Here is a 14,041-nt window from a genome sequence, read left to right as displayed (position 1 = left end):
GGATGTCGGATCTCGGGTTCCGGCAGACCCTTGAGGTTCGAACACTGGGGTGCGCACGGAGATCTCTCCCCTACCGATTTACGTCCGATCCTCTCGTGCGAATTAAGATGAAAATGATGAACAACGCAAGAGACACGAGGTTTATACTGGTTTGGGTCACCGTTGTGGTGTAATACCCTACTCCAGTGTGTGGTGTGGTGGATTGCCTCTTGGGCTGATGATGGACAGTACAGGGGAAGAACAGCCTCACGAGGGGTGTTCTTGAGCTGGTGCGGTGTGTTCTACTTAGTCTCTGGGTTTCTCACTGTTCTTCTCCCTCTCAATTCGATGCCTCTACTCTGTGGTGGCTAGCTCTATTTATAGAGGCCCCGGGCCTCTCCCCGAATAATTGAGCGGGAAGGACGCCAACAATTGGCCATTTTGAAGGGGAACATCTAGTACAAGTTATCTTGACCAAAGGTGGTCTTCGACTGCCAAAAGCACTGGTGATGACGCCGTCTTGGGCTCCACGGTGACCTCCGTCCAGCCGTCCGGCTGGTCTTGGTCTCGTTGCACCGGAATGGTAACCTTTGCCTGATGCCTTGGCATGTGCTTGCCCCCTTTGCACCAAAGGGAAAACAAGGACTCTGCGCAGGCTGGCGCCCACCTGGCCTTGATCGTCATGGCTTGCGTCATGGGATCCTCGCGAGGTACCCTTGCATTGATCTCTCCGCCTCCTCGCGAGCCTGCCTGATAAGGCCGCTCTTGAAGAAGCTTCCTGTCGTCCGCCCCGCGAGGCTTGGCCCCTCGCGAGGGTCTTGAGCTTGAGCTGATGAAGATGGGCCGCGCTAGGCCCTCACTTGAGCCAGGCCGTAGGCAGGCAAGTCTGGGGACCCCCGTTCCCAGAACGCCGACAGTAGCCCCCGGGCCCAAGGTGCGCGCGGGCTTGGCTTAGCAGAGAAGCGAAGGGGCAAGCGCGAAGCGCCGCGGGCCCTAACAGCCTGCGGCCTTGGGCGTCGTGCGGCGGTTGATTGGACGTGGGCGTTTGCGCTTCTCACGACGCCTCGGCAACTGCACGACTGACAAAAGAGGGTGCCCTGGCCAGGCTTACTTGCCCTGCTCTCGTCTGTCTTGCCCTAAATCCCCTTTCTCGCTCTCCTTCCTCTTGCTCCTGAAATCCTCCAGATCCGTCTCAATTCTTCGCATCCGGCATGCCATGGCGCCTCGCAAGTCCCCGGCTGATGCTTGGTACTCGTCGGCCCTGGATTCCCCGAATTTGTCGGAGAAGAACCTCGCCCCCGCGCGCCTGATGACGGGGGCACAGGGCAGCAAGGGGGCGACTGTGCTCAAGGCCGGCTCCGACCAGCATGAGGGCAAGGGGAGCACCTTCTACTCGTTCTGTCGGGCGCCTCCACCCTCGTCTAGTATTGCCCATAGGGCAGCCTAAGTCCGTTGACGCATGGTCCCGCGCGGAGCTCGTCGACCCTCATGCGAAGGCGGTGTTGAGGAAGATGAACGTGGACCTGAGGCCAAGCAATTTGGGGGCAGCGAAGCTGACCGGGGCCACGCTCCTGAGGGAGTTCTTGGAGCACCGGGTGGCTCCACTCCAGGAGCACTCGCTCCCACTGTGGAGGCTTGGAGGAGCAGATGCCGCTCTGCGCCTGAGCTCCGAGGCCCTGACCGACGAGGATCTGCTCGTGGCCCTCCATTCCTTGGTTGGGGGAGACGTGGCGAGCCCGGTGGGCGCCCCCGTCCCCCTGTTCCTTTGTGACGACTGGGAGCAGGTGGTGAACGCCATGCCCACCTTCAACGGTGAGGGGCTGGTGCCCGCGGCAGCTCCCGAAGATCTTGCGGCGCTGGCGATGGTGAACGTGTCCTCTAGCAGCTCCAGCGAGAGTGAGGAGGAAGAAGAAGCGGAGGAGGAAGAGTCTGTCTTCGAGGCGACTGGCGAAGAGTCGGGGGAGTCCTTCCCTCGGCCTAGGTCTCGGGCCCTCCGCTCCATGCCGGATGATGACGATGCTGGCGCCGGGCGAGGAAGGGAGGACTGTCCCTTGGTCAGAAGGAAGGGCAGGTCGGGGCTGGTTCCACCAGGGCCGATTCTGACCCCTGGGCGGTCTGAAACCAGCCCCAGCCCTCCCGACGTGGCTTCTACTTCCGAGCCTTCCGAGGCTGACCCGAGCCGCAGGCTCTCGGGCTTCAAGTTCGGCCGGAGGTTACTTGTGTCAGTGAGCGACGACCAGTAAGTGCCCGATTCCTGCTTTGCTTGATTTCTGCCGCCGGGGCTTGACGTCCATGCTTTCTTGTTAGGCCGGCGCCTGCGGCGAAGAGATTGAGAGGGGCTTCTGCGGCCCCGCTTGGGGCGAGTCCTTCTGCCGGGGCGGTGCCTTCGTCCGCTGGGGAGGAAGACGGCGCGGCTCGCGCCTCTCTGGTTCGATCGCTCTCGCGAGGCCGACTGGTACGCCTCGGCGAGGAGCCAGCCCCCGTGGCCCCGCTGACTCTGGAGTCGACTGCGCCCGATGCTACAGTCGGGGCGGCCAAGGCCCAGGGCGTTCCTTCTCGCCAAACCATGATCATGCCGCCATCTTCTTCGCCCGCTCCGCCAGTTCCCGCTTCTTCTGCTTCCTCAGCCGCCGTCCTGGACCAGGTCGCCAGCGAAGTGAGCCAGCTGCGGGAGGATCTTCTGAGCGCGGACCCTCGCCTGGCGACCGGGCGCCTGGAGCTAGCTTCTGGCTGGGCCCGTTCTGCTGCCTCCGTCCGAGCGGTGTTGAGCCAGGCCGTGTCGTCCTCCGACGAGGAGAGGCGGGCCGCTAACCAAGCCAAGGCCGCTCGCGATGCTGCCCTGGGCGACGTTGCAACTTCCCAGGGCCGCTGCAAGACGCTTGAGGCCGAGCTGCAGGGCCTGCGCGACGAGCTCGCCAAGGAGGCCCATGGCCGCCAGGAGAGAGAGAAGGAGATGAAGGCTCGGAAGGCCGCCGTCAAGGACCGGGGCGCCAAGCTCGATGACCGCCACAGCCGACTAGAGACACTGGAGCGGTCACTGAAGGCGGAGAGGCTCGAGCTGGACGCCAAGGCGAAGGTCCTGACGGAGGACCGAGTGGCCTTCGTGAAGCTGGAGAAGAAGGCTCGTGGCATACTGAAGATGTTGTATGAGAGCGGCCTGGAGGAGCCGTTGGCTGGTGCGGAGGACGGCCCCGCCAAGCTGCTTCCCTTCCTGGTTGATGCGCTTGAGGATGTCGCAGACGGACTTGGCCCCACGGTCGAGGCCGAGGCGCGCGCCCTGTCTTCTGCAGCGCTGACGCGTGTCCTCGGCCATGTCTACCTGCGTGACCCCAACATCGACTTCGACAGCCTGCTGGAGCCCGTGAGCGGCGACCGTGCCGCTGCTGCCGCTAAGGCCGTGAAAGGCCGAGCCGAGGTTTTGCTGGGGAAGTTCCGCTCCTTCAGCATCCTGCCCGGGCGCGGCACCGCTAGCTCCGCGGCCTCAGGAGGCGGCACCGCTGGAGAGTGATCCTTGCGCGGCTTCTATCCTGTTTTTATTCCTGTAACACGCACCATGCCTCGCGGAGGCGTTTAAACTTGTGTTTGGCGTTGTGGAACAATCTTATGGCTTGTAATGTTTTCTTTGAATTTCCTGGAATTTGCATTCTCCTCTCCTACTTGTTTACGCTCTACGTCGGCAGGGCCCGGCCCCACGCGTACCTCACCCAGCGTTAGCCCCGACCGGAAACCAAGGACGGGACTAAGGAGTGAGGGGCTACGTGGCAAGTTAGGCTCCTGAGTCGCGATGCTCAGGAGTCCCCCTTGACGCTCAAACGGGTTTCGTACCTTGGCTCCGCTCGGGGAGTGGCGCGCGATGACCAGGTCCAATGGACCTGGCTGGGTGGCGTGCGCTCGGGCGAGGCCCGGGCGTAGCCCCCGTGTCCAGCCCCCTCGTGCGGCACTCCCGAGGGGAGGCGTTGCGATGGTGCCGGACACTGAGCTCTGGGCTTCCTGAGGTTGGTATGGCCGTGGGCCGCCCTCAGTTGTTTATCACCAGCACGGAGCATAGCGCTTTTGTATGTGTACGGGCATAGCCGCTCCTCGGCAGTGTCGTCAGCCAGCACGGAGGATGGTGCTTCCACTGGTGCGTGGGAGGGGGCTCCCCTCCGGGAGGAGCCCCGGGGGCGTGTACAACCCCGCCCTGACACGTGGCCAGCACGGTAGGGCTAGGAGAGGTGTATCTGGGCACCCGTGAGCCAGCGCAGGACTCACGAGGCCCTACCTCGAGGCGGGTTGCGCCTGGCTCTGGGCCTTTATCAATTGGTGTGTTCCTGCAGGGTTGTTAGAATGCAAATGCTCTACGTCCTCAGGTCCCGGCCCTCGAGCGAGCTCAGCCGCCGCTGGTATGACAGGTCGCGATGCCATGGGTCAAGGCCAGAGGGTGAGGGCCGGAGAGCCAGTAAGAGCCCATGAGTCACGATGCTCAGGCGCCCCCCTTTTAACGTGCAATCGCTTTGCATGACGACAAGCAGTAGGTGATAATTATGGGAATCAGATTAAACGTGAAAGAACAACTTCATCCTAAGGTAAATGCTGGAAAAGCAACTGCCGCTGGGTCGGGCCCGAGCGGCGTGGGGATGATGCAGCCCGAAGGGCGCCCCCAACAAGGTAAGTAAAGAGCATAAACAAAATGGATACATGCCGCGGGGACGGACCCAAGCGGCCTGGGAATGGTGCAGCCCTGTGGGCGCTCCCAGCTAAAGGTAGAACTCTGAAAGATGTCACCTGGTGCTGTTGAAGATGAAGTGATGCTGAGGAAGTGAGCGATGCGCGGTGAAGACGTCGGCCCTCATGAGCCCCAGGCCCAGGGGCCTCGGGAGGCTCCGGTGGCAAGTGCAGGTCTTCGGGGACCATCGCCACCTCCGCCAGGACCGCGCGATGCCTGATCTCCTGAGCCTTCAAAAAGCTCCTCAACAGGCACTGATGTGCGGCGACCGCACTCGGCAGGCCGAAGGGCATGCGAACGTAGCTGTGAGGTGGTCCCTCGCAGCGTCCTATGGCCGAAGGCCATAGGCGCTCCTGAGACGCAACTCGGGGGTGAAGGCGAGGCAGCCCGCCGTGGCCACCGGCGCCCTTTGCTGGTGCTGGACTCGTTCTTGCGGGTCACCATGCGTCGCCACTGGGAGCAGCGCGGGGTCTTGTCGTGGAGGCGCTGGGGCGCGATCTTGGCGCGCCGGCGCTGGGAGCGCGCGAGCACCTTTTCGGGGATGTGGGATCTCTTGGCAGCTCCCTTCTTGCTGCGTAGGCACCGGACGTGGAGGGTCCCGCCCTGGGGCTGCGCGCCTTGGAGCCAAGGCACCTTCTTGGGGAGGAGGCGGCAGAGGCGCCTCCTGATCCTCGCTCCCTGCACGGGACGGAGGGCAAGGCAGCGAGAGGGACCGCAAGGGGGAGCCCCCTGCGGCACTGACGAGCTCGGTGATGCGGGCGAGCCAGTCCTCGTAGAGGTCGTCGACGGGGCGATAGTGCAGGAGCTCCCGCGCCAAGAGCAGTGAGGTGTGCGCATCCATGAGTGCGCGACGGGCGTGGGAGGACGAGCCAGCTGGAGTCAGCGACGGGGTGGCGGTGCGGCCATCCTGTCGCACCGAAGGATGCTGGGACGAGGCCTGCTGCTCGTTCCCCGCCGGGCCGGTGGCGGCGTTGGTGGCGGGCGACGGGGAACGACGAGGGGGGCCGCCGACGGGCGCCGTCTGGGTGACGCGAGTGGCGCGAGCAGCCCGGCGCTCGGCGCGAGCCCGACGAGCGTCAGCCATGGACACGACGGAAGATTACACGCGAACAGTGGAAGAAAGATTCCGGCGCACCCCTACCTGGCGCGCCAAATGTCAGATCTCGGGTTCTGGCAGACCCTTGAGGTTCGAACACTGGGGTGCGCGCGGAGATCTCTCCCCTACCGATCTACGCCTGATCCTCTCATGCGAACTAAGATGAAAATGTTGAACAACGCAAGAGACACGAGGTTTATACTGGTTCGGGCCACCGTTGTGGTGTAATACCCTACTCCAGTGTGTGGTGTGGTGGATTGCCTCTTGGGCTGATGATGGACAGTACAGGGGAAGAACAGCCTCACGAGGGGTGTTCTTGAGCTGGTGCGGTGTGTTCTACTTAGTCTCTACTGGGTTTCTCACTGTTCTTCTCCCTCTCAATTCGATGCCTCTACTCTGTGGTGGCTAGCTCTATTTATACAGGCCCTGGGCCTCTTCCCGAATAATTGAGCGGGAAGGGCGCCAACAATTGGCCATTTTGAAGGGGAACATCTAGTACAAGTTATCCTGACCAAAGGTGGTCTTCGGCTGCCAAAAGCACTGGTGATGACGCCGTCTTGGGCTCCATGGTGACCTCTGTCCGGCCGTCCGGCTGGTCTTGGTCTCGTTGCACCGGAATGGTAACCTTTGCCTGATGCCTTGGCCTGTGCTTGCCCCCTTTGCACCAAAGGGGAAACAAGGACTCTGCGCAGGCTGGCGCCCGCCTGGCCTCGATCGTCATGGCTTGCGTCATGGGATCCTCGCGAGGTACCCTTGCATTGATCTCTCCGTCTCCTCGTGAGCCTGCCTGATGAGGCCGCTCTTGAGGAAGCTTCCTGTCGTCCGCCCCGCGAGGCTTGTCCCCTCGCGAGGGTCTTGAGCTTGAGCTGATGAAGATGGGCCATGCTGGGCCCCCACTTGAGCCATGCCGCAGGCCGCAGGCAGGCAAGTCTGGAGACCCCCGTTCCCAGAACGCCGACACCGGAGAACAAAATAAATTATTGCATAATTTTTATTAGAAACCATCTTAAAAATATACATGTATGTAATATTTTTTGGTTGCATTCAAGGTAGTCATGTCATCATCAGGTCGTGACAGCATGTCATGGAGGCGAACAACAATGGTGATCACAGTGAGGTGGTGTGGCATGCGGCATCGTGGTTCTTCCACTCACATGCGCCATTGGGCATGACACACGTGGTGGCGGATACTGCTACATGTTGTTATGGCGCACGCCATCCATCTACCAAACGGGGGTGCGGCGGTGATGTCTTCTCTTTCGTTGGGGAAGATGGGCATCACAAGGAAGAACTTGTTGGCCGAAAGCAACAGGGTGATGTCTTCTCTTTCGTTGAATTCTTGTTCGGGTGACAAGTTCAGTGCAAGTGAGACGGTTTAGAGTTGTATGACCTAGTTGCGACATTGAGGTTGTATTTTTCGGGCTGAAAATCTATGATTTAGCCATCTAGCTAGATCAGGCAACATCATCGTATGTGCTTTGTATCCTTATTGCAAGTGTTGACTCAAAATTCTACTTAGGGAATCATAGCACTAGGTTTGACTTTGGTTGAATCAACTAACATAGACATTTGAGCATCAATTCTTTGTTGAACGCGTTGTCTTGGAGTTTGCTCCTTTGTTCTGACACGTGTCGCTCGTCGTTGAATTATGAAACATAGTTATGGAGTTGGTGGTAGGTTTGTGGGGAGATTTTACCATGAGGTAGGTTCAATAATGTTGATGACCTTGGGTTTTTCTTTTCTTTTTCGCAAGACGAAGTTTTCGGCGTCTATGCTAAGCATTATTTTACACTACTTACTGGCAAGTTGCTTGTGCTACGATCGCAAAACCAAAGGAAACACGATGTAATTTACTTTACTCAAAAAACCTTGTAGGCTACCTTAGTTGGGTTTTGGCAGTTGACATGAATGAGATTAGTGATGAGAGACAACATGAGTAGGTGATTGAGTGATGCAAGAAGACGAAAGGAGGGGGATTCAGGTGGGTGATGCGAGAAGACCATCAACTCCAATCTTTATAAGTAGGGAAGTCATATATGGTTGTGTGCATCAATCGATGATGATGCCGATAGTTATCTTTTTTTTCGAAATCGATAATTTTACACTTGAACCTGCAACTTTCACACCTTCAAACTATCCTGGAATGTTTATGAATGGATGAATTTTGAAGATGGCGGGTAGAATTTGTTCATGTAAAGAGATCGTAAAAAATATCGACTATAACTCATAGAATATTTTGGTTCCTAAATAATAACCGTCCATAATAACCTTATAAAGTGCTAGAGATGGACAGAGGAGGGAAGGACTGGAAAATTAAGAGGGAGGCCAGGCTAGAGTTGTGAGGTACCACCACCAACCTTCCGCCAGCTCCCTCTTTCCCTGTACCCCGGTCCTGTCCCTGAGGCGGTGACAGCCTGACAGGAGCCTCACCCTTGTTCGGCTCACAATCAGTGGTTTTGATCAACCCTGTTGTCGCTGCCGCCTTGTCGAGGTGGCAGCGTGGGGGCACACCCAAAGGGTGGTGGCGATCTTCTTCCAAGTGGGCAACAACATCTGATCACCATCTTCTTGTCTGTTTTCATTTTTGAGTCACATTTATCAATATCAACAGTCTCCGAAAAGATGACGACGTACTTTTTTGTTAACCAATTATATGCGTGCTAGAACGACCAAGACCTTGATTTTCTTCAGCATGGATTTAAATATTTGGTTCGATGATTCATAGTTAAACTCTAAGCCTCAAGTTTCTTAGCTTATACACGGTTGTGTTGAAATATTAGGCAAATCCATTATTAATTCCAGTAAATAATTCATGAATAGTACAAAAAATAGCATGCAATAATCTAGCATACTAGACAAACTGGATAACATGCACGGCATCATCACATATATAACAACAACTACAAATAGAGATATGAACAGATTACAATGGACGCACTATTCGTTAGCTACTGTGGGAGCGATGTTGTTGATGACGATGTTAACGAAGATCTTTTGCTAACGGTGTTGTAGATGACGATGAGTAGCGCTGCACGACTTGGGCAGAAGATGCTCTGTGATGACGAACTTGAGCAGTCACGCAGAGCACTTCCCAAAAACCTAATTCGTTCTCTCGCGGTGAAGAATCGCAAGGACGAACGCTTCCGGGGACCTCCTCTCGCGCACGCCGACGCCGGCATTCGGGATGGAATAGACTACTATGGTGCCGTAAGTTGCAAGATGTGGCAAAACCCCTAGATGTTTTCGTTGTGTCTTTGGCCGCGGCTGGTAGCGGTATATATAATAGGACCATAATAGGACCAGAAGCGGTATCGTGTCACGATCACGATCTCAAATCAACTTGGTTTCTAAGTCATATACTTACCGGACAAGAAATAATTAACTTGTCTGCCAAGAGAAAAAAGAAAATCGTGCCCGGCCAGGCGAGGCGAGGCAAGCGCGCGTGTGATCTTCTATTTCTCTTTCAACACATCATTTAGTGTGGAGGTTGGATCATTTCGATCTAAACTTGTCTTCGTCGGCGGCGGTTGCTCTTCTGGTGCGTTGGTCCTATGAGGCCTTAACACGACGACTTCCAACTGTCTACAAGTTGTGCCAGGGCTCCTGCGAGGGAGGGACGATGGCGGCGGCGGGCCTTCGATTCGCTTCAGTGGTTGTAGTCATCGCTAGATGGTTTACGAATCTGGATGTAATTTTTATTATTTCTGGTGTTTGTTGTACTGTCATGATTAAAGCTGAATAGATTGGAAATTTCTCGTAAAAAAAAAGAGAACACCCTATATAAAGTGGTGAAACACTTCCTCTAAACTTTAGCACCACCACTTGCCATTTGTTTATGGGCGTCTATTTGAAATTTCAGACACTGTACGTGGGCTAGGCCCATTTGTTTCTAACAGTTTGATGCTCAAGCATCCCGTGTAAATTTGAACTACGGAGTTTTCGAAAGCAAGTGGAAAGACAAGAGTATTTAACTTTTTTGAAGAAAGAAGAGAGAGTACTTGATAGCCATCTACTTTAGTAGCTTTGGGATTTGAAATTATTTGAAGTTGCAATGAAACAGTAAAACACCGCTGCACCAACTTTGCTGCACATGGAAATATTCACCACAATATCAGTAGTAGTTTTGGCATGACGAAAACCAGCACCAATTGCCATATCAGTAACTTCCCATGTATATTTAGGGGGGAACACATTGAACAAAGATCCGAGGAATAGTTTGAGGCACATTACAAAAAGAGCACAAAGGATCAGATGACCAGCTTCTGCTCAACATGTTACCCTTTTTCAAAATGGCAGTTTGTGAAATCAACCAGAGAAGATCTCATCCTTCTGGGCGACATCGCTGTCCATAAATGTTCGAACGATCTATCTGGTATATCTCTACTCTGAAGCTATCTTGGAAGATCTACCTTGATAGAATTGGAAGACTACATGCTTTAGTTTGAAGCTATCATTCCTCAACATCGTTTATTATGTCATCAGTGACAATCTGTTTTGTCAATGAGAAGAGCCTAACTATTTCTTTTTCAGCTTCAAGAATCACATCCGTCTTCTTGTGTACTTCCATTTTAGGATCACATTTAATGATTTTTTGACTCTCTGATGCAACCAAGTTAATACCAGAATCAGCTTTGACGTGTTTGAAGAAATCCTTAGTCATATCCGCAAGCTTCCTCAATGCAGTCGTAGCAGCAAGTGCTTCGACCTCCGCAGCATCAATTTGAAGCTCTGGCAGCTCCATCTCTCCTACAATGCCGCCCTCTGTTGTCTCACTGGAAAAACCAGCAAGTTCATTTGTGGCACTGGGATCCGGTAACTCTTCCAACTCACGTAGTTCCCTCTCCTTCACATCCCATTTTTTAAGTACTGCCTTCAGCTCTTGATCTTTGGCATCAAGTGCTTCATGAGCAGCTCTCAACTCCATGTCCTTATGCCGCAAGCATTCTCTTAACATCTCTATGTCAGCCTCCAGTTGATTATGCTTATGTAAATTGGACTCGAGGGCTGTACTTGTGCTTGAAATTTCATCATCCAGTAATGTATAGATGTCCATTTCTCCGGCTTTTACGGAACTAGCAAGATCGCCAGTGAGCTCAGCCATCCTTTGAACCATGGATTCAGCTTGCGAGCATCTGAGCCGTATGCTATCCAACTCACTCTCCAGTGTTTCTATATGTTGTTCTTTATCATGTAATTCAGTTCTAGCCTGAACCAGTTGATCCTTCTTGCTATTTAGCAACTGCTGAAGCTCAACAATTTCACTGCTGACTTCAGTTAGTCTGCTCTGTGTATCAGAAAGCTCTGAATCCTTTTCTTGAACAGCCAATTGAATAGACTCTACCTTTAACTTCATATCTTGGACTTCCTGTCTGGCTTCTAACAGCTCAAACTCTTTTACTTTAACAAGTTCTTGTGATTTGGTGCACTCATTTTCTTTCTGAACAAGCTCCTTCTGAAGAAAGCCTACTTCTTCAGTTCTATGTTCTAAGCTCTGTTTTTCTTTCGTTAATTCGGCTTCTAGAGACTCGACCTTCTCCATTTCCTTAAGTAACTGTGATTCAAGTTCATGACAACGAGACTGTGCATAATTGAGCTCCTGTGTCTTCCCTTGAATCTCCAGTTGAGCAGCCTCCAAATCATGGGTGTAAGACATCAGTAATACCCTTTGGTCCTCGAGTTCCTGTACTTGTTCCTGCAACTGAACCGCTTGATCTTCTATTTGTCTGCGAGAGGAAGCGAAAGCATCTTTTGAAGAGATCAATTCAGAGCGTACAGCATCTAGCAGAGACCTCACACGTTTGAAGTCAGTGATAATACCCTTGATATCATCTGTATCTTTGAATGCCAGTTGTGCAAGTTCCTTTAACTCTTGTTGTGCTGCTAACCATCCTAAACTCTGCTTCTCAAGTTCCTGTTCAGCAACTTTCAGTTTCTCTTCATTAGTTTTCCTCGATTCATTTGATCTGGCGATATCCATTGTCTTTCTTTTAATTTCACTCTGCAGCTCCCTAACTGTTGCTTCTTGCTGCGCAATAGCTTGATTAGCTGTAAGAAGCAGCTTTTCTTTGGACCTGATCTCTGAACGCATCAGGTCTGCTTCCTCGTTCTTCTTGAACATATCTCGTTTGAGATTTTCCACTTCAGTTACCTTCTGAGAAAGCAAAGCTTGTGACCTGGCAATAGTCCTGTCTTGCCCCTCAACCAGAAGCTTCAGATTACTGATCTGCTTCACTCGCAACGCCAGATCTCTACTTGCCTTTTTCAGTGCTTTCTCTATTCCTTGTTGCCTTACATAAGCTTTGCGGATCGCTTCCTCTCTCTGATCAAGGTCCTGCTTTGTCTTGCTCAACCTTATCCGATCATCGGAAACCCTCTTCTCTGCGCTGCGAAGATCCCTCTCTTTGTTTCTGAGGATAGACAAGGCACCCTCGAATTCAGACTTCAGGACCTCAATGCTCACGCTCAGTTCACTATCATGAGAAGCACCAGTGTCTAAACTTTGTGTCCTCGCAAATAGCCGCTCCAGCAACTCTCTAGCTGGCTCAGTCGTTCCATTATCACCATCAGTTATATTTGATCTAATACCTTTTACGACTGATTTGATCAAACGAGGAGCATATTTCAGATGCTGAGTCTGAAATGCCTCCATGAAACTCAGCTTCTGCCTGAACATAACCTGAGAGAGTTGCAGGAAACAATGCATAAGTAGGATATTAGGATAAGAAAATTGTCACAACCTAGTGAAGCAATCTGAGGAATATCCTTTCCTCAAACTAAGCACGTAAAAATTTGTTTTGTAAATGGAAGAACTGAAGGACAGTACACTGAACTTCAGAAACTCACTGCTACATAAGGTGAAGTATCATAACTGATGAAATTTGATCGCAGTTTACTGAATTTATCACAATTGAACCAATTCCAGAAAAGTTTTTAAAAAAAGTACTAGTACTAGCAGAACATGAATTAGGACACCGAATCTGGTATCCTTCTACTTCAAACACATGTGGACGGGCACGGAATCGGGAAAACACGAACGCAAGCAGTCCATGTAACAGTGAGCAGCGTGGTACCACGAAACAGCGATATGAGAAAAGGAAGAAAAGATCAGCGGGCGCTCACATGACTGGCGGTACGGCGCGACGGGGGTGTGCTGCGGAGAGCGGCGGCCACCGCCGGCGGCGGCGACGGGGATGGGGAGCCGATGGAGAGGCGCATGGCCGCGGAACATGGGGAGAGGGAACCACCGCGGCCCGGGCGCGATCGGACGGCTGGCAATGCGCCTGCGGGGTGCGGAGGAAGGCGAGGAGATACGAGGCAGAGGGAGTGCGGGAGATGAGGTGGTTGAACCGGCGCGCCCAGCCGCGTGTGGACTGCAACGTCGACCACGCGAGAAGCGTGAGAGAGAGCTGTGTCGTTTACTCGTTTGCCTTCTACTGTTCTACAGCTTTTCTTCTCCGTTCACTCGTCTTACTACCTTTTTTCTTTCTGTTCCAAATGTATGAGTTTATAACACATGAAAAATTAAGGTACACTTTGGTTGCCTTAAAAAAATGAGTTTACATAACACATGGAAATTGTTAGGGACAACCTTGACTTTAAGAAAATGAGTTTATAACACATGAAAAATTATTAGGGACTATTTTGACTAGGAACGGAATATTAGGGTAAAGGGTTAACATCCATATGCTATTGGGAAACACTTCTTATCGAAGAACTGCATCCTTGTGATTTACATAGGCATGGCCAAGGCGGCGCACCGGCACTTTATCGACATTCTAGGCACCGTTGAGGAGCGTGCTTTCACACTCACCTTGGTGAGATCCACGCTGGGCAATTTGACCTATCTGGCCTCGAGAGACCATTTACCGAGAAGGGGATCCGTGTCGCTGTCAAGAGTTTGCCATCCGGTAAGGCGCCCGAGCCGGATGGGTTCACTTCTCAATTCCTTTGAAGCGCTTGGGAGGTCATCAAGCACAGCATTTGCGATATCCTTGGGAAGCTTTACTCGCTCAACAGTCGTGGCTTCCACAAGTTGAACGAAGCCCTCATCACCTTCCTTCCCAGGAAAGCATATGGGGAGTCACTTTTTGACTATTGCGCAATCAGCCTGATCCACCTCCTAGCTAATCTATTTGTGAAAGCCATTTTCACTCCGATTGGCTCCTAGGTTAGCAACGATGGTATCCACCAACCAAAGCGCATTCATTGTCGGTTGTAGCATCCACAACAACTTTTGCTCGTGCAACAAACGACGCTCCTAT

At 53.0% G+C, this 14,041-nt stretch overlaps 1 protein-coding gene across 1 annotated transcript; it reads right to left on the bottom strand.

Annotated features, from left to right (window-relative positions):
- Positions 1-9,909: 9,909 nt before the first annotated feature.
- LOC119316570 (myosin-11-like) lies at positions 9,910-13,134 on the bottom strand. Its single transcript, XM_037590897.1, has 2 exons — positions 12,900-13,134; positions 9,910-12,456 (listed from the first exon to the last, which is right to left on the bottom strand). Exons 1-2 carry the CDS (start codon positions 12,993-12,995, stop codon positions 10,231-10,233), a joined length of 2,322 nt encoding a protein of 773 aa, XP_037446794.1. The 5' UTR covers positions 12,996-13,134; the 3' UTR covers positions 9,910-10,230.
- Positions 13,135-14,041: the final 907 nt, after the last annotated feature.

This window comes from Triticum dicoccoides, chromosome 6A (assembly GCF_002162155.2).
Source record: "Triticum dicoccoides isolate Atlit2015 ecotype Zavitan chromosome 6A, WEW_v2.0, whole genome shotgun sequence".
Taxonomy (NCBI): Eukaryota; Viridiplantae; Streptophyta; class Magnoliopsida; order Poales; family Poaceae; genus Triticum; species Triticum dicoccoides.
Note: the sequence above shows the minus strand (reverse complement) of the source record. Positions and strands in the feature narration are given on the sequence as shown.